Source organism: Lytechinus pictus, chromosome 18 (assembly GCF_037042905.1).
Source record: "Lytechinus pictus isolate F3 Inbred chromosome 18, Lp3.0, whole genome shotgun sequence".
Taxonomy (NCBI): domain Eukaryota; kingdom Metazoa; phylum Echinodermata; class Echinoidea; order Temnopleuroida; family Toxopneustidae; genus Lytechinus; species Lytechinus pictus.
Window position 1 is genome coordinate 9,767,302 of NC_087262.1, and position 23,670 is coordinate 9,790,971.

A 23,670-nucleotide genomic window follows, 5' to 3' on the forward strand; every position below is an offset into this window, starting at 1 on the left:
GTCTACAACGACTGCGAGTGCTCGCAAGACACCAAGAGATCGATCGTGCAACAACAAGAAAAAACTGTTGCAGGCGGTCGTAAACTGGTCGGACGTCAATTGTGAAAGGGGCTGAACGGTCGCATACATGCGAATGCAACGGTAGTGGAATGTAGTAAGCCGTAATTTCGATCGGTCTTGCAACAGTCTCATATTATCGCACCCAGTCGCAAGACTGGTCTCTGTAGGTCTCCAGTTCATGTGCAAGTGTTGTACGACCTCCAATCGACTAAATGCGACTATACTTAGTTGTGCCACCTCTCGCACCAAGTCACAACTGAACTTTGAACATGTTCAAAATCCGAACGCGATCAAACACGATCGATTCACTCGCATCAGGTCGTACCATCGGTCGGGCGACCATCGTGTTAGTGTTGTTCAACGTTGTACGACTTGGTGCGAGAGGTGGCACAACTAAGTATAGTCGCATTTAGTCGATTGGAGGTCGTACAACACTTGCACATGAACTGGAGACCTACAGAGACCAGTCTTGCGACTGGGTGCGATAATATAAGACTGTTGCAAGATCGATCGAAATTACGGCTTACAACATTCCACTACCGTTGCATTCGCTTGTATGCGACCGTTCAGCCCCTTTCACAATTGACGTCCGACCAATTTACGACCGCCTGCAACAGTTTTTTCTTGTTGTTGCACGATCGATCTCTTGGTGTCTTGCGAGCACTCGCAGTCGTTGTAGACGGTCGCACGAACTCGATGTGGTCGTGACTGGTCACATCTGAACTTTGAACATGTTCAAAATCCGAACGCGATCAAATACGATCGATTCACTCGCATCAGGCCGTACCCGGGGTCGTACCATCGCTCGGGCGATCATCGTGCGAGTGTTGTTCAACGTTGTACGACTTGGTGCGAGAGGTGGCACAACTAAGTAGTCGCATTTACTTGACTGGAGGTCGTACAACACTTGCACATGTGAAAGCGACCTACATGTACAGAGACCTGTCTTGCGACTGGTTGCGATAATAATATGGGCCATAAGACTGTTGCAAGACCGATCGCAACGGCTTACAACATTGCACTACCGTTTCATTCGCATGTATGCGACCGTTCCACTCGCAATCCCTCGTGCAACACTCGCATGTGATCGCACGAGCACAATAAGAGCATATGCGACTTACTCGTGCAACGGGGTTTACTGGTTGTTTTTGTTGTACGACAGCTGTTGCAACTGTGAAAGCCTCTGTGCGATCTTATGAGATGACTAGCGATTGATGCCTGTTGCAGCCTGACGCACGACCAAAAGGTCGCAAATGGTCGTACGTCAATTGTGAAAGGGGCTTAAGGGGAGGGGGGGAGACTGCTCCCCCTGACGAGTCACAACTCATGCAGGGGATGTATCCCTGCCCCCTGACGAGAGCGTCAAGACCTTTTTTTTTTTTTTTTGCTTGTCAATTTTTCCGCGGACGAAATATCCTCCAAAAAATTTGCTCCCCTTCTGGAAAATCCTAGGTACGCCAGTGGCTCGCATTATTAATATAAAAAAGATCCCCAATTACTCATCCTTCTCATGATTTACAAAACATGAATAGAGTGTCTCGTTCAGTAGGTCTAAATCTCGAACTTTCCGCTCGCGCTTTGCGCTAGCATCTTAGTTATGTACCTATTCTGTTTAAGTTACAAAAAGTGCTTAGAATTTCAATTCTTTAGGTAAAAATATCAAAAAAAATCAGCTCGCGTTTCGCATTATTTGATTTTTTAAATATGTAACGTCTTCATGGCTAACGGCATGAAGTCCCTCACAGGTACATTTTCCATCAGTTCATTTCTGCTCGCGCTTCGCGTTTGTAGTAATTATTTAGTTGCATACACATCTTTTCAGGATAACAAACATTGCCCAGAATTTCAAATTTTAGGAAAAAATACATAAGATTTCCAAAAAATTTAGCTCGCACTTCGCGCTTGCATTATATAAATAATGATTATGATATTATATATTTATGTTGATTTATAAAATTATAGCTAAGAAGTGACTATTAGGACTACCCCTTCAAAGAAACCAATAATCATCTTCGAGTGGCCGATCGGGGGAAATATGGCAGAAAAATTCTACCTCCCCCCCCCCCCTATTGGCGAAGGCTGGATCCGCACCTGCTATTCCATCATTGACGTCATGGAATAGTAAATTTCTCTTCAGTGGACGTTTTATTTTCAACATCATGGCAAAATAGTGAGAATATGTTTAGTCACATGATGCTATTTAAACCAATCAGCCTAAGGGATTTAATGTATGTAGGATATAATCAACGCTATACTATGAAAATAGATTCAAATGATATTACTTATACAGGGAAGATCTCACAGAAGCTAAGAGGCTTCTTCCAAAACCAGTAGCCTAAGTATGCCGTTGTGGACTATTATGTGGAAATCAGGAATCACTGCTGGGAAGAACAGAATGTCCAAGAGTGTGTTCAAAGTTTGTCCACAGTGTGAGAGATCCCCTTCTCACTGCAACCTTATAGGTCAAGTCCATCCCAGGAAAAGGCTGACTTGAATAAATAGAGAAAAATCAAACTAGCATAGTACTGAAAATTCCATCAAAATCGGATGTAAAATTTGAAAGTTATGACATTTTAAAGTTTCGCTTATTTTTCACAAAACAGTGACATGCACAACTAGATGAGTCAGTTGATGATGTCCACCACTCACTATTTCTTTTGTTTTTTTATCGTTTGAATTATACAACATTTCATTTTTTTATAGATTTGACAATAAGGACCAACTTGACTGAACCATATAGTATTAAACAATACTAATTCTACATGTTCAGGGAGGAATTAATCGTTGTATCACTTGACACTGAGGAGAAAATTATAATATTTCATATCATAAAATACAAAAGAAATAGTGAGTGGATGACGTCATAGTCTCTTCATTTGCATATCAGCCAGGATGTGCATATAACTGTTTTGTGAAATTAAGCGAAACTTTAAAATGTCATAACTTTTTTATTTTACATTCGATTTTGATGAAATTTTCAGTGTTATGCTTGTTGGATCTTTCTCTTTTTATTCAAATCAACTTTTTGTTGGGGTGGACTTTTCCTTTAAGTAATTTTAACAGTGTAATTTTTCACATAGTCCACTATGTCAAGTTGATAGGTTGATAAGTTTGAAAAATATCAGACAAACAATAAGGAAGTTATGAATTTTTAAAAGTTGTAAATATTGGTAATCACTATACACATGAAGACTTCAAATTGGCCGCATACGTGATGTCATAGTGATCTAGGGCAATGACTACTCCTCCATGTACCCCAATACATAAAATGACTAAAAAGGTCATTTCATTCAAAAGTTTTACTTCAAATTATATATTTTATTTTCATGAGGACATAAAACAATACATGGGATATATTAAGATTTCTGCCCCAGGGAAATGGGTACTTAGGGAAAAAAATCTCTGATAATTAAGTACATGGCACTGATATTCAGATCTGTGCATAATATACTTACCCATTTGCCAATGTGAAATGTAGTCTTAGGGGTCTTAATTTTTAAACAGCCACCACTTTCTTATTGCTTGTCTGATTTCTATCTAACTTTCAACCATTCTGTCTTATTTTTTTCTCCATTCCAACACAACATTTTCTGACCAAGGCTGGATTCCCCTTTAACATGTTTAAGTTTGAGCTTCAGTGTGGATGGCATCGTCACACAGCTCATAGTGCTCATAAACATCGTGAATAACATATTCACAAAGTCCACTAGTTCGCAGTGTGTTCACACAGTGGACTATATGAAGATGTCATTCACACTGTGTGAAGAAGCGAATATAATAACATATTCACAAAGTCCACCAGTTCGCGGTGTGTTCACACAGTGGACCGTGTGAACATGTCATTCGCACTGTGTGAAGAAATGATAACATATTCACAAAGTCCACTAGTTCGCAGTGTGTTCACACAGTGGACCATGTGAACATGTCATTCACACTGTGTGAAGAAATGACGATAATAACATATTCACAAAGTCCACTAGTTCGCAGTGTGTTCACACGGTGGACCATGTGAAGATGTCATTCACCCTGTGTGAAGAAGTGACGATAGCGTTCACAGTGTGTTCACATGGCGGATTTGGCGAAAATATAATTCACACAGTTGAAATGCTCAATAGTTCAAACAGTGCGAAGGAGATTCGAGCGTGAACACTCTCGTTCTTTTCACCTGGGGTGGTTTAATGGAATAAAATATTATGCTTTAATTGCATAAATCATATTCCATGAAATGAAATGCTTCCTTTATGGTTCTTTATTTCTTTCACTACCCTCGCAGCGGATGGATCCCCGACCACTCTCTATGAATTCGATAACTGGAGGACGTTCTTCGGCGACAGGTATGATGGACCGATTTGCACAACGGCAGACCTTCTTTATGCCGTACAACCAAAGACAAAGCTCGTCATAACGCTTAGAGATCCAGTTGACAGGTTGGTTAAGGCTTGTATATATATATTTTTTTAACCCACCATGTGCATTTATTATATACATACTTGAACATTCAAAATCACATCACAAGTTTACATATTTCTTTTTCAAACAAATATTCCAAATTAAATTCTCGACAATATTTTCCTGTTTTATTTCTTATAAGTATACATCTATAAAGGCTTGTATATAGTATGTGTTATCTGGGGGTGTTTCTCAAATCAAAATTTAAAGCGTGGCATAGGGGGTGTTGCAAGCAAATATTTGCAATCAATTGCAAATATCCTGTTGCAATTTTACGAATGATAGATCAGCTTTAGCTGGAGCAAATCAGATTAAACTCCTTGTTTCAAGGAGCAGATCAACAATTAATCACAAATTTGCAATCAACTGCAAGACATGTTATTGATTTAGGGACCAAAAAAATTACTTGCAATTGATCGCAAGTTTCTTGCAACACCCCATTGGACTCGCACTTAAACTCTCAGTTGCGCGCGGTATATATGGCATCACCACACTAGTCAAATCGTGCTGAGAGGACGCACGCTACTGTTTTTGAAAGAAAGTTTGAAAGTTTATTGAAACTCAAGACCCTCTCGGGGTATATATGAGAGTACAATAAAATTTACAACATAATTATATACATTGAACGCTTTATATCTTTAATGATGGCAATAAATAGTAATAGTGATAATTATTATATAAATCATAATGGTGATGATTATATTGATAATTATATTAATCACAAAACAATGTAATGATGATAATAATGACAAAAAATAATAGGACATAATCATTTTGATGATAAAATTATAAAGTAATAGAAAAAAAACATATTATATACAAGTGGGAGCAATTAAAATTTGGCACATTCTTGAAACAGGGTTGTATTTTAAACAAAAAACGATACCAAATAAAGAGAAATAAACACATGGATAAATTATTAAAAAATATCAAAAAATTAAACATTGAATGATTTAACTAAGTTATAATATAAGCACACAATGTATCTAAATTTGAAAGCATTGACTTCTCCTTGGTATTTAATAGTTAATTAATTTCATTTGTATTTGGATTAATCCTGTAGTAGCGTTTTAAAATATTTATTTCGCTGTTCTTCAAAAGCAGTGCATTGAAAAACGTAATGGAATTCATTTCCGATTTGATCTCTTTTAGAAAAACTGCAAAATTATTCCTGTCTTAAAATTAATCAACTGGATTAATTAACTATTACATTAATTAAAAATCAGTCACAAATTGGCGATTAATTGCAAGACATATGATTGATTTAGGGCCCAAAATAGATTTGCAATTGGTCGCACGTTCCTTGCAACGCCCCATTAGTCACACTTAACTCGTCTTGAAATGTCAGCCACATGTTTTACGATCTCGAATTCGTTGTCAGATAAAATAAGACATTGCATCACAAAATTCATAATGTGTGTATAATATGTCATCGTTAATGTAACATGCATGGGTAATCTAAAATTAAAAAAACCGTCGGTCCTCGACTTGAAGTTTATTTACTATATGAACACTTTTGACTTTTCAAGCATGTAAGGACAGCATTGCCAATTATTCATTAAATAATGGTTTAAGGAACAAATGTAGACAAATACAAGCCTATATTATAAACACATTTAGATTAGAATATATCTAAAATTTATTATAGAATGGGTATCATGCATAAATAATTACTATTCCCACCATCGTCATCATCGTATGGTTCTCCCTCTTTTTACACCCACAGGTTGTACTCACATTATCTTCATTTCCACTATAAACATGGGTCCGCTCAACAATTTCATGCAGGCGTGCTTTCGGAAATTGCAAAATATGAATCTTGTCGGAGATATCATAGTGCACGTGCTTGTGCTTATGGGCACAATACTAACGACTTTGTGGTGAGATATTTCTAGTTTTCGAGTCATTGCGTAATGAAATAAGATTTAATACATTTTTAATTCCGCTCCAGCGTTAATTTGGTTTTGTTCGAAAGAGAGACATCCTGCAAGCCAAGCGCTTGACATTTTTTTTTTCAAAATCGTATGCAAGATGTAACTTTAATATTTTGCTTAGATGCACAAATGAATGAAAATATATACCACTGGAATAAACACACAAAATTATGAATCAATGATCGCATAACTCTATCTCCATTTTCTTATTCTTGAAAATGTAATGTTTCCTTCTACAGTGTGAAACTTGGTTTGACTCTTTGAATATACGAAATTTATGTTTGATATGATATTTAAGATAGATATTTCCATTTCTAAATCTACCCCTCCCCAAAATGAAATATATTACACAATTATAAAAAGCACATCGTAGTGTGTGTTGTTTTGAGCTCTCCAAATGGCTTTACCCCTGTGCTCTGCATGAACAAGTAAATGAACACGTGGTAATATGAAAATAAATTCTTATTGAAAATACTTGCGTCTTGATGAGATGAAGTTGTTTAATGGTTTATCATTGCAGACCCTCCATGTTGGACTATACAGTGTTTTCATTCGAGACTGGTTGAAGGTATATCCAGGAGAACAGTTGCTTATTTATCGGCTTGATGAATGGATAGAAAATTGCCCCAAAGTCTTTTCTGAAGTATTAAAGTTTGTAGAACTTGGTAAGTGCGGCTCATTTAGAACAGATCAATGATCGATCCAGGATTTTTTTTTTTTTTTTTTGGGGGGGGTCACCAACAGCTGCCCGCTGTTTCCCGACAAGCCAAAAAAAGGTCTACACGGCAATCAGTCCGCCATATTGTTTGTAGAGGCATTGGGGGCTAGATCATCACCCCCCCCCCCCCCCCATTTGAATGGTATTTTAAAATACAACAGCTGGTTATACTGGTGGCACTTCGTTCACATTACTGTTATTCGTAAATTTATATATGATTTTACAAGCAACTTCCAAGAAGATCAACAACTTTATAACAAGAAGACAACAAGAGCAATAAAAATTAAAACAAGAAAAAATAAGCAGAAGGTTAATTGTCATATAAATAATTATCTGTTTATCTTTCAAAATTGCCTTTAATTTTACTAATCCTTCTATTACATGTACAATCGAGGGTCGTGTGGTTATAGTGTTTATAGCACTGGACTCACGATCTCAAGGTTGTGAGTTCGAACCCCCGGTCTGCCATTGTCTTCACTTTGATGGAAAGACCCAAGAGTAAATTGTCTGCCCTCTTTAAGGCGAACCACTTTGACTGACTAACTTGCATGTAATAGGTTACATACCAGCGTGGCGTTATGCGGCCGAAAGCTGTCCTGCCGAGTTTCACACTTAATATTAAGTGGGGAGTGATCTATTGTTCCATCCTCCCTAAATATCATGACGTCATTACGCCCGGGACAGTCACATAAACAGATGATCATATTCATTGATTTGAAGTAGATGACCTTTGTTGAATCTTATCGTTTTTCATTTCATAGTTCTTGAAGTGTTAGTGTGTGTTTTCCCTCCCTCCTCACAGATAGTTTGCCGGAGGAAACTGTACGAGAGATTTGTGCTAGGGAAATGGCAAATTCAGGAGCTAATAAGAAAAAGATGGTGGGACCCATGATGGATCAAACACGTCGGCTGCTAGTGGATTTCTACGCAGAGTCAAACCGCGAACTCAGTAAACTGTTAGGCGACGATCGCTACTTGTGGAAGCGATGATAGAGGATTTTGATACTACTTACCCCTGTCCTTGTCGTTTTAGTGTATAATTCTAGTCAGATGATTATCTTTTGAAGTTTGGGGACCTTGCGCTGGCTTGATCCCATCGGGGGTGCATTTTCGAGGGGTGTCAGCTGGCCCTTTCTGACTACGCCAAGGGTTAATAAGGGCCAACTTAATGAAATAAATAAATAAATAAAAGTTACATTTATATAGCGCATTACATGAAAATTTCAATGCGCTTTACAATAACAAATTAGTAAACATGTATATAATACTTTACAAAAATCTGAGTTCAACATAATTATATACATTGCTGATAGCATGTTCTGGTATTATTATTACATCAGGTCAAATTCAATCTATTCATTTAAGTAGGGCTAAGGTGAAAATGTTACGCCCTATCATTGAATACACAAAAATTGCTTAAATATGCATCATAATATAGTCATAATAATAATGAAATTTAAATAACTTAAGTACCACATAATAAAGATATTAAGAAATTAAGGAAGAATTAAACAGAAATGTCTTTAGTCTGCTCTTGAAAGCATTCACAGAAGGAGCATCACGGATTTGGGTAGGAAGTCTATTCCAGAGAGTGGGTGCAATTGAAGAGAAGGCGCGATCGCCGTATCTCGTGCAGGTGCGGGGTCCAGGTGCGAGATCTAGGTGTGCATGTGCTGAAGAACGAAGTGTACGGGAACCAGTAGTCGCTTTGGATGTGATCAGTGAAGTGAGATATGCAGGTGCGATGCCGTGCTTGGCCTTGAAGGTGAGGAGAAGGATCTTGAATTGTAGCCTTTGTTGGATTGGAAGCCAGTGCAAGGATTGGAGAATTGGGGTGATGTGTTCAAATTTCCTTGAGCGTGTTATGAGCCTTGCGGCGGCGTTTTGTATGTGCTGTAATTTGAGTTTTGGGAAGTCCGATCAGGAGGCTATTGCAGTAATCAAGATGTGTTGTGACGAAAGCATGTACAAGTCTTTCCGCACTCGCACTATCCAGATACTTCCATAAAAAGAACTAAATAAACTAGACAGGTTACGTGTAACTGTCTTTAACATCATTTTATAATATATATATTCCTTTAAATTGTTGGTTAGTCATCCTAGGAGTATATTTCTACCTCCCTGCATATACCTTTCATGTTATAAGAAGTGTATTCAAAAGTTATCATGATGTTATTTATACTTTTATGTTTGTTAACACTATCATACCACCTCGAGAGGAGATCAAATACTCAAAAAAATTAAAATTCACATTGAAATTTATTTGTTTTATTAGAAGGCGTATTATGATACAATCTAATATCATTTGAATCAAGAAAAAATAAATTTGTCAAGTGTAATTTCATTTTTTTTTCTTGAATATAAGGCATGTTCATTTTCATTCGTGGAATACTTTATATTTTATAATTGAAATTAAAGTGGTTGGTGAAGTGTTGTGTGTCAGGGTGTGTGTGTGCATTTGTAACTGGTGTAAATTGGGGAGCGTTTTGATTACACACTCAATAACTGGGGAGTCACAACCCAAATCACGGAGCTCCATAGCTGTCAAATTTGTTGAAAATGCGTTTACATTAAAACGCCCTCTTTAGTCGTTTTTGTACTTCCCCGTTTGGTCTGTACAATGCCAATTTATATGTACTGTAAGTAGGCCTATGATATAACTTTTTTTTTTGGGGGGGGGTACGTATGTGCACCTCATCATGTACTAAAGCTTTAATATGTGCTCCCTTAGTTGCATCTAAAACGTAGGAAATAAATCTGAGACATCAAAAAATCACAGATTTTTTGATAACGTAAATATGAATCTCCCCAATTACCCTCAATGTAAGTCTTCCCGATTCACAGGATTTACATACATAGGAGTGCGTGAGGGTGTGTGTGTGGGCGTAGAAAAGGGTGTGTGTGTTTGTTTTTGTATATGATGGTATGGGCGGGGTGTGTATACACATGTGTGTCTAGCAATTTTCTAATTGTGTTATACCTTCAGGTTGGTTGGACTCTTTGCCATATCATAAATTTCAAATTTCTTTCTCTCCCTCTCCCTCACCCCCCCCCCCCTCTCTCTCTCTCCCTCTCTTTCTCTCTTCATCCAATTTTCTTCTCATTCTCATACCATATGTCATTTATGTTATAAGAGAAAGGAACTGAATAAACATTTTACTTTTGTTTATTTTTGCAATTTTGGTCTTGATAACTATCTTGAAATAAGATGATAGTGATGATTATGCTGCTGCTGCTGCTGATGATAATACTGAGTAAACTTTTATAAAGCTGTCCCTACGTAACGAACAACTTTAAGCATAATTATCTGGAGACATTTTTCTGGTGCCAAATCAGATCCTCAACCATTTCATTTTTGTCAGTTATAAGTTGACTCTCTATATTAATTAAGATACGAATCGTATGGTTATTTTTGTCTAAATTCAGTTTGAATTTTAGGAATTCTCTCTAAACAGGGCAAATTTAGTATTACAAAAAATTTACGAGACAAGCCTTAAATCGTGCATTACTTACGAATAAATTTTTATTCTAAAAGAAACCTTGGTGGAAAAGATTATGTTGATAATTGTTATGATGATGGTGGTGATGATGACATGATGGTAACGGTGATGATGATGATGATGATGGGGTGGTGTCGATGAAGGTGACGATACTTGTGAGGATGCTGATGATGATGACTATGATGATGATGGTAATGGTGGTGGTGGCGGCGGTAATGGTAATGATGCTGCTAGTGATTGTGATTATTATAATAATGTTGATTATAATGGTGATATTGATGATAGTGATAATGGTGATGATGGTGATGTTTATGGAGATGGTAATGATGATAGTTGTGGTGGGGTATAGTTGCATAATGATGACAATAACAATGGCACTGCTAAGGAACATGTTCATGATTTCAGTCAGGACAAGAAAAAAAAACGTGAAATAAAAAATATAAATACAATAATTGAGACGGTTGGGAAAAAAATATCATTGTTCTTAATCTACAAAAAATACATCACCATCATCACCATCGTAATTATTAATATAACAGACAAGGTCACACACTGGAATATAAGTTTTCTTTTTCTTTTTCTTTATTAGCTGTTCCTGGAAAATAATATGAAATATTGTGCTTATGGGATCTTTGTAACACAATATATGAGCGGGTGGCCGTTCTCACGTAATACAGCTTTATTCATTGTGTTGTTGAAAAGAACCTCGGTTTACCCAACAAGGATATTTTGAGCTCATTCTCATTGTTCTCTTTATTCAGTCTGAAGTAGTAACGATTCTAAACCAATACCTATCAACTGCTTCATGAAATGTAAGAGAAAAAAAGCATTATCATTGCTCGAGGTTCTTCCAACAAGCAACACATAAACTCTCTTCAGTAGAAAATAGACTTCATCTTTCGCGCCTTGCGAAGTTTTCAAAATATTGAAAATAAAGTTGATATTGCCATTTTTTTCACCACATACGTTTGTAACAGGGTAAGAACGAATTACAATGGTTTACTATCACCATCGTGAAATATCTTTTCAGCTTAGAACATATATTTTTCTGAAATAGAAATAAAATAATCAGTTTATTCCTAGCAGTGTTATTCATTTGATTTTAGGCAAACTAAATGCGTCGAAAATTTTGCACCAAGCTTTTGTAAAGCAAAATGATTTGATCAAAACGTCAATGACACAACGGCATTTATATAGCTGGAACTACATATATATGTTTCCAATGAGACCTTGGAGTCAATTCGCGCAAAACAATGACCAGAATACAGAAAAACGATGACATCATTTTCTTTAAGATGATAATTATCATATACTTTCAAAACTCACAACTTTCAAAACGAAACAAATGCTGCCATTTCAATGGCATCAAAATGTAAACGCATTGCGGGCAAAGTTTGCAATGCAGACAACATATCCCAGAAGCAAAAAGGAAATCAAGTTTTTAAAAGGTATTATAATAAAAAAAAACAATAATAATATTATAAGATTCCTTTTTGATATGTCGCAGTACTCCATACACAAATGAAAATAACTCCGGAAACGAACGTTCCCATTTAAGTATTTACTTACTATACCCCTCCTAGCTCACCCCTCCCCCTCCCTCACACAAACACACACACTCTCTCATTTTACCCTCTCTCTCTCCCTCTTTCCATCTCTCTTTCTCTCTCTACATCTCATTTTACTATACTCGATATATTTATCTGTTTTAATATATTTCAAAAGTTGAACACTAATGATAGTATATACAGGATGAAAAGACGCACCACTGAAAAAGTCGCCAAATAAATCTAAATCACCATAGCAGCCATTTTCTATTTTCAGTTGCTAATCAAAATGGAGAAAAACACCGACATGCAGTTACCATTTATTTACGACTTTGGAGTCAAAATGGTTGCTTATCAATTTACATTTATTTATCATGCTTGTCCTTCATGAATACATGCTAAAGGATTGATTATTGGTATTTTATTATTTAGATAGACTTGAGTGGGGACAGGTTTTGGTTATGTGTGTATCCATTTTTTTCAACACAATATTTGATAGTATGTTGCTCGAAGCTATATACATTATCTATGTACATGGCTTTTCTTGTTTTCCTATCCCGCTTTTGCCACCCCGTCTTTTTCTCTGCCCCACTCGCTCGATATTCTTTTTCTATACATCTCTCTCTCTCTCTTTCTCACTATGCTCATATGAACCAAGGTGAAACTTGTTAGAGGAAACGCGTAAGAATTGATTTTAAACACTTCTCTTAAATCAAATGAGTTTTACAGCAAACACTATTTACATCAAATTATCAACAGATCTAATAGGACATGCAATAAACACACAAGGTACTGCATGCATGGAGACATTTGCTTTAAGTTTCATAATGAATTTTAATTTGTTAAAGAAAATAAAGTTACCAACAACTCATAATCATCTTTCCATTATTGATTTTATTTTCATACAACTTAAACAAGAGGGGAAAAACATTGGGCAAACATATCAGTGATAAGGCAGAAGATATTTATGTCTACGTATTTACTTAAATTGCTATATTGGTGCGTTAATTACATGTTCAATGAAATTCGATTAACCCCAGTCGGCGTTACACCTATAGAAATTCGAAGTGAAAGGGAGTTCTGCTGGGTAGGGTTGTACCCAGGCCAACTCATATGCCTAACAAGGGCTCCCTGTTGGTGGGATTGTTGTCGCCCCGCCCTTCCCCCCACTGGACCCCGCCGTGTAACATTATTACCCATCTGTTTCTTCCCATCAACGCTACCACCACCACCACTACCACCACCACCACTACCATGACTACCTGATCCAGGAGAAACAGGTGACTGCTGCATCCTGGTGGTATGTGGCACGAGTCATAAATCATCAGACTCCAACATTCCACTCCAGCCTCCGGGACCCGCCGCGTAGGGAGCAGTGGAAGACATCCTTTGCTGCTGGGGTGGTCTTTGTTGCTGGGGTGGCCTCTGCTGCTGGGGCGGTCTTTGCTGCTGTTGCCTTTGTTGCTGCTGCTGCCGTTGCTGTTGTTGCTGTTGGGCGGGCCTTGATGGCGAGGCCCTAGACTGGGCTGCTTGTTGATGACCACCTCCGTACTTTGGTCTTGGTTCCTCAAAGGCCGACGAAAGGGTGGTCATGGATGGACGGTTGCCGCTGTAGAGAGCTTCCGCGTCCTGTTCGTCAAGACCTATCGGGTTCCAGCCTGTAGCACGCTTGTTGAAATCATTGTATTGTGTCGGATTGCTGGATTTGGTGCTCCCACTGACGTCAATTTTAGGGGCTGCCTTGATGTTGGGGCTCTTCTTTGGTGCATAAGGGTCGTAGACATCTATATCTTCATCGGAGAAGGTATCCCTATATTGTGTGGACCAACCCTGGGCACTGCGGTTGTAATTTTCTTCATATGGCTGCACTCCTGGATGGAATTTCGAGGTGACGTTATCCTTGTTCCAGGTGCATCCTGTAGCAGGTGTTTGCTGGTTGCGATGCTGACGCGTTTTTGCATTATACTTTGGACCATTACCCGCAGCTGGCTTTGATTGACCGTAGCTTGATGCATAGGGTGATTGTTGCTGAACCTGTTGGCGTGCCTGTTGCTGTTGTTGCTGCTGTTGTCTTTGTTGTTGCTGCTGGCGTTGGGCCTGTTGATATTGCTGCTGCTGTTGTTGCTGTAGCTGCTGCTGCTGTCTCTGCGCAGGTGAAGGCTGTGGCGCTCCATACTCTGATGAAAAACCTGCTCCGGGGGACACCGGCTTTGGGGATGGTTGAGAAACTGGTCTTGCAGCTGGTCTTGCAACCGGTCTGGACTGCTGCTGGGGCCTTGCCTTCTGCTTGGGCATATCACATTCATCGGCACCACCATGACGTGCTTTCTGAACTGCTTGTGGTGTAACAGCTTCATCATCAATGGCAAACTTATCGGTGTGCTCCTTCGCGCGTTTGAACATATCAGCAGCGCGATTTCCTTTTGGATTGTAAGCCTGTCCGCCTCCAATAAGCTCCGTGCTGTCAGAAGAAGGGCGGCTACCGTAACGGCCGAAGGGACGCCTTCCACCAACATTTCGCTGCGGGTATGACTGCTGATGCTGGAGCTTCTTATCCGCACTGTGGATGATGTGCTGACCTACTGCATGCTGATCACGTGGTTGTTCCCATGAACACGCGTAATTTCCGGCCATGATTTCCTTCGGTAGGGTACCAAAATGTATAGAAATGGGTCGTCTCGCTAAAGGGTTGCGATGGGTCTGTGCGGTATCGTTGATGATTCCTGTGCGAGTCTGCTGGTCCTCTATGTACATAGACCGACCACGAAGTGGACGTACCCCAGATAGTTCTTCTATACTCCTTGCGTGTGCATCTAGGTGTGATAGATACATCTACGCTCTACTTAGGCAATGCAGATTCTTTCCCTAGCCTTGCCTGTATCTTAGTGGCAGCGGGACAGGAAATCTAGATGGGTTGTGGAACTGTGCAAGAGAGAAAAAAGAGGTAGAAATACATTTTAAAATGAAACTCAAGTATGAAACTTGGAAATAGATATCAAAGGTTACATTACAAGCACTTGTTTATCAACTGAATGGAATTGTTAGTTGTCTCTATTAGGTATACCTGGCAGCTGGGAGCGCTTCGCGCGCTCACTTAGTGACTCAAAACTTTTGCTGGTGCCCCCCCAATGCCGTGACCCACGGTACGCCACTGTATACAGTGGTTCTCTAAAGTTAGTGAACCCCACCAGAAAATAAACATATCTAAAGTATTCGAGTTCTGCAGTGTTTTACATATCTAATTGTGAAGTCAGGTGATAAAATATTGCAACACATGAAGTTTGTTTGTCTGGGTTCGCCAAATATCGTAGTGTTGTTGTCTATATTCAACACTCAGCATGAAGGAGTGCATTTTGTGGTGGGGTGCACTGACTTTTGAGCACAGCTGTATGACTTCATCGATTAGTTGATATTATTGTATAATATTAAAACGAAAATGCCAATATTCAAAGGTATTGCGAGTAATTGGATGTGGGGTTGCACCAGTACGGATTTTCGTTTGAAGTCGAAACATTTATGGGTTTGAAGAGGAATCGAGTAGAATCACCAGAGGCTTCGTTTAAAATCCAATGGAATTGAGCCATTAACAGGGGCGGCGGGTAGGGGGCGACCACCCGTGTTATTATTCTAGCTTTGAAAAAGGAGTAAGAGGATGAGAAGGAGAAATCGGGGCAGTGTAACTTAATAATTTCTCTTTAATTCAGTTGAGAATACCATGACGTCACATTTACGTCGTCTTTTCCTGCTATCAAAATAGCCCAGTGCCTCCCCTGGTTAATGGTATGATACTCGAGTCTCTTTGTATATATGATTCCATGACTTGTTACAATTAATCCAAATTGATTCGAATAGCAGAGAAGATGAAGTCTAAAGTTTGTGAAGCTTTTTCCTCACAGTTCCTAAGATCTGCGTATAGTCAGGGCACTGAGAACAAGGGACGCTGGCTTAAATTTGAGAAGGAAATAAATGAATCAAAATAAATAAAAGGGAATTCGTTACAGATGGAGGTGATTTTTGTTCAAGAAACCCCGCTTCCCATGACCATACAAATAGTTCACTATCAAAAAAAGGAGAAGCTGTATTTTTTTTTTTTTAATTCATTTATTTATTTATTATTATTATCATTATTATTATTTTTTTTTTTTTTTTTTTGGGGGGGGGGCTTTGGCGTGAAAGGCCTCTTCTTGTTTTTTACATTTGCATTTCGCCCTGTCTTCATTTCTCTGTCATATTTTCCGACAAGCAATTGGTGTGATGGGGGGGGGGTCAGGTCTAGAGAGACAATTAAATATTTCCTAACATGCCTAATGAGATGTTCGTTCCATAATTGTTGGCTGATGTGTGAGAGCGGCATGGCCCCAGTTGACCAGGTCCGTAATACCTATTCACATAGATGATTTGCACCCTTGGGATAAAAAAACGTGCGATATGGGATTGTCAAATGTACATGATTAACATGACCCCCGGTTTTATCATATGAGGTGGAGATAAGATACTAATGATGCCTAACAGAAGTTAATTTATCATTGACTAAACAATATAGTTTGAACTTTAAAGACCTCAGACAACTAAAGGCATTGGATTCGAAGGGGTCGATTCAGCCCTCTCCCCGATCCCTCCTACTTTTTTTCAATAAATGTGTACAAAAAGGTATAACCATGTGAATTGGGATTTTTTGGCATGGTCACCCCCCCCCCATATTTTACCCTTCAAACATTTTTTGCAAACAATCATTTTCTCCCTGGATCCATTCGTTTGTGAACATCAGGAGCCATGAAATTTTCGCATTTTCGCACAATTTGGCCTTTCCAGCATTACAGTTAATTTCATAAAGCGAAGCTGAAGGAAGTTATAGTCTTAAATAAAATCACTGACTATCATATTCAGCCAACGGTTTAGGGTCGTTTGCTGGTAACGTTCTGATATATACAACACTACCATAGCTGTTTCTTTTTATTTATTAATTCATCAATTTTTTTCATTTATTCATTTGCGTAATCATTTATCTATTTCTTTATTATTAACCCTTTGCGCGCTGATGTTGTAATCTTGCAGCACAATTAAATTCAACAATCGTAATAATTAGATTTCTCCCCTACCTTCAAATGAGATAAGCTAATGAAAGGCAATAGTTCTTGGATAACATCTATATAATAATAACAAGTATGAATGGTGTTATATGGACATCTTGAATTAAAGAAAATAATTTGGAAACAATTCTCATTATTATCCCCCCAAAATTAATTCAACGTGCAAAGAGTTAAATGGAAATATAAAATGAAAATTTTCGAAAGCTGCTGTCTGTGGGTAACAATAAAGAGGCTAATATTTCAAATATAATTTATAACTATAGCATTAATATGATGATCTCCGATTAAATTATGATCTATGAAAAAATAACAGGCCTGTTATTCAAAATTTCATTTATAAAAAGCTCAAAGCAAAATAATCAATAAGTTACTTTCGAGTTTACAGTCCAAAAATGAAAGGGGGGAAAGGTGTTGAGGGTGAAAGTTGAAGGACCGTGAATGACCCGCGAAGTACGAATACAGAAATGTTTATTTGAAATTTGAGACGTTGTCTAATTTGAAACGCATTGGGTTCTAAAGAGCCTCTCTCTCATCACTGCATCTGCGACCAAACTGTTACATTTCTAACGGTCTAAATGATATAGGTGTGATGAGTGCAATTTAAAGGTGATGTACTGATGTGGAAAAGCATATTGCATCAAAACAATCTATTTTTATTTGTCTGTTAAATTTCTTTCTTAAGTCATGGTAAGTCACTTACATAATTGTCGTGCTTTGCTTCGTCAAATTGATAACAGACATTTTTTTTCCAGTTTGCAAATCACCTTTGGCAAGATTAGCAAGCTTTTGGTGTTCGTTGGATACCTTGTTTTAGTCAGACCGTGCACAAAAACATTAATTTGATACAATTTTAGTATTTTCCTCTGCAAAAACATACAAATATTTGACCCCTATATCGATAAAATATATACAAAAAAACCAAGATCATGGACGTACGGCCAAGGAAATCTCGACCTTCCCCATAACCTCCTCACACTTCCGCCGCACACACCAAGAATAGCTCCAAAGAATGGTAATCAAATATCAGATTGACGCAACAGTGACGGGTACCGGATAACGTAGATCATCTCAAGATGTAAAAATGATCACCAGTCGACATGGGAGAACTTTTACGTGAGGAGTCAGTAAATAAATGATGGTTTAATTGATGGTGTTGTGGTGTTTAGAGAGGAACAGAGAGCGAGGAAGAAGAGAGAAGGGGAGGGGAGGCGTGCGAGAGCGAATGGAGAGTGGCATTAAGGGAGGGAGGGGGAGAGAGATGGAGGCAGAAAGAAGCATGGGCGAGAGTGTAAGAGGAGGAAGAGTGGGAGAGAGAAAGAGAGAGATAAAGATGTCGGGATACGTCTGTGATAGTATACAACTAAACAACAAATACCAAAAAGAAAGGGCTAAGAGAAGGGAACGAATAGAAGAGAGGGGAAGAAAAGAACTCAAGATGTGAGCAAGAAGAACGGACATGAATTACTTTGCATGATACAAGATGAATATACATGATTAAAATAGTACAAGAGGCATATATATATATATATATATATAAATAAATAAATATATATGACAAAAAAAAAACACATGTGTTTACTCGGAGATTTAATTGTAGGCATATATCAGGATGTTTTTAAAACTTGCATTTAAAACTTGATGTCGATTTTCTGATATTTCAGGGAGAGCATTCCGTATTTTAGGACCGGTAAACCGAATATTTTGCTGAAAGCTTGCACTCCACTAATTATGTGATCAGCTTTCCGTTCCGAAGCCCATATCGAAATACTGTGTTCATATCTTCATTAGATAAACAAAAGTTTGGTCATCATGCCGCGTTCACACTAACCAAACCAATTCACCACTGATCAAAGCTATTACGTTATCTCCAATGACACACGACCATCGGGTAGGGTTCTATTCCGTGGTAGCGGGGTGCTGGGGTGCATTCTTCATAGGCAACATGCCCAGGTATTCTCGAAGATGTGTAAAAGTGGAAAAATAATTAAATAAAAATTACCTTAATCTTGTAGTGAAACTTTTTTTTTCTTTTTCTTTTCAAATTTACTCGGGAACAATTTGACTTCCAGTTTGAAATGAAAACCTTCTTTTTTTTTCTTTTTTTTTCTTTTCAAATTTACATCAGCACCCCTACTTTAAAAAAAATCGTTCCCAGGGCCATGTTGGTGCCACTGCAATATAAACGTCATTTAACTATCTTTGCCAGCGCTTCCGATGTATATGAAGTGCAAAAATGGGGGCTTTCATGGCAGTGCAAGAAATTGCGACTGGCTTATGAATAATTTGAATTAAAATGGACTTAGACTGTTTATAAACATCTCCACATTTGAATTAGGAGTACATATATAATGCCACTACATGCCATGCCATCTCCCGTTGACATATATCCAAGTATACTTCGGAAAGTTTGCGACAAGTTATACGACCAAGCCCCTTCTCCATGTTCTCCTCCGCGCACACATAGGTCTACATTTCATGTGTAAGCAAAAATATATCAAAATACTAGACCCCTGAAGAAAGGCTTCTTGGCTGATTGTAACCGTATGACTCGAGCATGCCTCAATATAAGAAAACTTTGAAGTACATTTCTTTCTCGGCAATGTAATGTGATGTGTTGTGTGATGTGCCCGGTTGAAAGTTTGTTGAAATGTTGGACTATATCACTACACATGAATATTCTAATGAAACACTCAACATGACGTCACAAATTGGACCGCATAATATGATGTCCTCACTTGAAAGTATGTTCGAATGTCTTCCTTGAATAGTCAGCTGGCCAACTCCCACGGGCAGTATGTAATGTAGGCCTGTAACATACAGTAAGACCGTATGTTATGTCGTTGCCCCCCCCCCCTCCCATCATGCCTCCCAACCCCTCCCCATGTCCCTCGCATTCCTGACCGTTTTTGTGAGCAGTCTCCCGCGGCTGTTAGTCCCATCCGATCGCATTGATGTTGTTCTGGCCTTTGGAATCTACTGTTTGATCTTTGATTTGGTGCGCGACATGATATCTGTACATAACGACATTGCGGGAAACACTGGCTCAAGTTTGTGCTGAAGTACCCAATACAACAAAGTAATCTAATCATCATGTCCATGGTCTTCATTCATTCTCTCACTAAAGACTGTATTGACAAGCAGTTATATGATAGATTAAACATATTTTCCAACGAAATCACAACATGCCTATGCATTGTGATAAAAGAGACAGCTAAGTGCTTTAAAATTGAATAAACATAATATTAAAATACATATTCGCTCTAAATCAAAATAACTTTTAAGCTGAATGGTTTAGGCTGAAATCTGCGTTCACGTTAAATCATTCCATTGGTCGTGTGCATGAATAAGCAGGCATTATAGGCAAGCTTGCCACTGTTAAAAATTCACAAGTCATTTGATAAATACTTCCTCGTGAATGTTCAAGGGATGATTTTTGTAATAATTTTTTTTTAAGATAAACTCGGTCGAGTTAAATAATTACTGTGTTTTACGTGGCCAGAGTCAAGAAACACAATCATGACAATTTCAGGAGACAAACATATTGGTCAAGCATTCCTAAGTATAATTGCTATTAAATAAAACTAGACGACCTTCAGACCTTTTTTTTCTTGTCAAATTGCTCGGGACCAAAATGACCCTTTTTTTGTAGTGAAACCTCTATGGGGACTTGTCAAACTTACATGTAAAAATATTGCCAGGGCCCTTCAATCTTAAACAAATCAGAAATAGATTTTGCTTTCAAAATGTGATGCCACATGAGGTAAACGCGAAAAATGATGAAATCTAATCTTAATAATGTCTCACATAACCTTTGAGAATAATTGGCCTTGAATGTGTTCTTAACCAGATGCAACGTAGTTCTTTAAAATGTGTGGAAATACACGAACTAAATTATTTTTCAAAACTTTCTTTTAATCAACCAACTCTTTCTTCTGATAGTTTTCAGACCTAATTTCGAACGTGTTGAAATCAAGAGGGACGAATTTCAAAAAAAGTTTTTTTAAGCCAGTCCATGTCCACTTATATCACGTTAATAACACTTTAGCACTTTAAGTTTCACCCTAACCCCTATATTCGAGAAATGCCAGAATGCTGTCAATAACTATAGTCACATGTTTGACACAATTGTTATTCAAAATGCACTAATATTCTTGTAAAACAACTTATTGGGGTATTTTGCAGAACCATTAAAAGATCGAAAGGTGCTATGTGTTTGATTTAGGAACTATATTTTACCAAAATGTGGAATAAATTTCCCTTTTCTTGAGAAAATGTTGCCCTATTTATTCTTGAATATTTTATTTAATTTTGCCCGGTGCCTTTCTTGTTAACACCACACGCGCGCGCGCACACTCACACCATACATGATACCATACCACTGAATTTTTCTCAAGTAATTGGATCGTGTCACCGGTTTCAGTAAAAAGGTGGACGGACATGTAGTAATAGCGCAATATCCAATAGGCTGTCACCCTCACGAGATAAGATAAAACGTTTAAATAGTAATTTTTCAGAGATAAGGAGAGAACGAGCTCCCGAGCCGCGGTCATATCTCTCATGAATGCATCTATTCCCATTGCTGCAGTCACACCAATGAAGCGATCCCCAAGATTGATCATATATATATATATATATATACATATATATATATATGATCAATCTTGGGGATCGCTTCATTGGTGTGACTGCAGCACACTTAAGTTTCACACACTTAAGTTTCCCAATCGTTTCTATTGTATTCCACCATCTCGTTTAAGCCATTACCCCCTCTGTTGTTATCTTTTGTTATCTTACTGTAACCCTTCTGTTCTGTACTCAACCCCCTCTGTTGTTATATTTTGTTATCTTAGTGTAATCCTTCTGTTCTGTACCCTTTGTTACACATTATTTACTTTGTTGTTATTACGATTTTATTTGTATGGTTTTGTTCTATTTTGTTTGTTTCAATGCATTATAGGCCTGATGAAGGCCCCACTGGCCGAAAGCTCGCAATAAAAGATATACTTGGAAGCTCCGTCTAGCGTTAATGCTTGATTTATTTACGCATATACGTAGAACATGACGCGCTGCAATACACGTTGTGCAAAGGGCCCTCTTCCTTTATATATACATATATATACATGTATATATATACATAATCTCATTTGCCGGCCTGATGAAGGCCCTACTGGCCGAAAGCTAGCATTAAATGTGATACCTTGAAAGCTACGTCTAGCGTCAATGTCTGGATTATTTTACGCCTATATATATATATATATATATATATATATATATATATATACATATACATATATACATATATTTCGAAATGCATCATTGGACGGTTTGGAGTCGGTTTCGTTAGTGTGAATGTCATATTGAAGTTGGCCATGTAACGAATCCCCGAGTGCCATATAATACTATCACGTTGCACCCAGGCTATTCTCCTGTGGTATATATATATATACAATTTACACGTCGCTCATGAAGCTTAACAGTAATATTCCTATCAAAGGTCATACGTTAAAGAGGGGTATAGGATTGAGATATGAAATGACATCTCAATGACGTGAAAGATATGGGGAGGGGTGAGGAGATGAGTCGGGGAGGGGTGGGTTGGATTTGTGGTGGGCTCCGCATACAAGATTTCGAACTAATCTTTATCCCAGTTTATGAATGTAATGAAAAATGTCCCAAAGATAAAAATGAAGTTAGTGGATTTATTATTTCTATGGTAGTAATGATGAGTATGATTTGGATGACGTGGTGTTGGTAGACGTGGCGGTAATGTCAATATAAATAACAGTGATGACAACGCGATGATCATGGTGATGATAGTGATGAGTATAGAGAAAAGGATAATAATATATCTAGTGATATCTCTGTAAAGCGCTTAGAGACGTGATTTCGATGTATTAAGCGCTGTATAAATGCTGAATATTATGATTATTTTCAAAGGATAAGAAACGGAAAAGGAAATCAAAATATGTTGAAATACCCTGTAAACTAAACTTCGAGGATAATGAATCATTTAATTTTCCTGGGAGCAAATAACACTTATTAGTAGGTCATCATTAGTTTTTATACCCTAAAGTAAAGACAAAGTAAGAACAACGCTTCTTATTATGGAAAACAGTTAATTTGGTGTTAATTACTCGTATTAATAAAAACCATGATAAGTTTTTAGTTTCCGTATGTTTTCCACGTAATCCAACATTTACTTTATCAGATACTTTACCTATATTAAAATGGTATACATTGATATAGTTGTAGATACCAAATAAGCCGAAGACGGAGTAGGACAAACCAAGCGCTGGGAAATGTTTTATAGAGGGTAGATACAACCATCAGTTGCGCACTTAGATAAAACTTTAGGGATTGTTTCATTTTATC

The 23,670-nt window shown here is 37.8% G+C and overlaps 2 protein-coding genes across 2 annotated transcripts; one reads left to right on the top strand and one right to left on the bottom strand.

The window, feature by feature from the left end:
* Window positions 1-1,777: 1,777 nt before the first annotated feature.
* LOC129281567 (carbohydrate sulfotransferase 15-like) lies at window positions 1,778-9,500 on the top strand. The gene is made up of 5 exons (XM_064113438.1): window positions 1,778-1,805; window positions 4,334-4,487; window positions 6,236-6,389; window positions 6,964-7,108; window positions 7,964-9,500. Exons 1-5 carry the CDS (start codon window positions 1,778-1,780, stop codon window positions 8,149-8,151), a joined length of 669 nt encoding a protein of 222 aa, XP_063969508.1. The 3' UTR covers window positions 8,152-9,500.
* Window positions 9,501-11,236: 1,736 nt separating this feature from the next.
* LOC129282252 (uncharacterized) lies at window positions 11,237-15,129 on the bottom strand. The gene has a single exon (XM_054918181.2). The coding sequence runs from the start codon at window positions 15,038-15,040 to the stop codon at window positions 13,523-13,525; it is 1,518 nt and encodes a 505-aa protein (XP_054774156.2). The 5' UTR covers window positions 15,041-15,129; the 3' UTR covers window positions 11,237-13,522.
* Window positions 15,130-23,670: the final 8,541 nt, after the last annotated feature.

Excerpts from the sequence above, each read along its gene's own strand:
- LOC129282252 (XM_054918181.2), bottom strand. The coding sequence starts at position 15,040 with ATGTATCTATCACACCTAGATGCACACGCAAGGAGTATAGAAGAACTA.
- LOC129281567 (XM_064113438.1), top strand. The coding sequence starts at position 1,778 with ATGGCTAACGGCATGAAGTCCCTCACAG. Across the intron at positions 1,806-4,333 it reads CGGCATGAAGTCCCTCACAG|CGGATGGATCCCCGACCACT; the intron begins GTACATTTTCCA and ends CTACCCTCGCAG. Across the intron at positions 7,109-7,963 it reads ATTAAAGTTTGTAGAACTTG|ATAGTTTGCCGGAGGAAACT; the intron begins GTAAGTGCGGCT and ends CCCTCCTCACAG.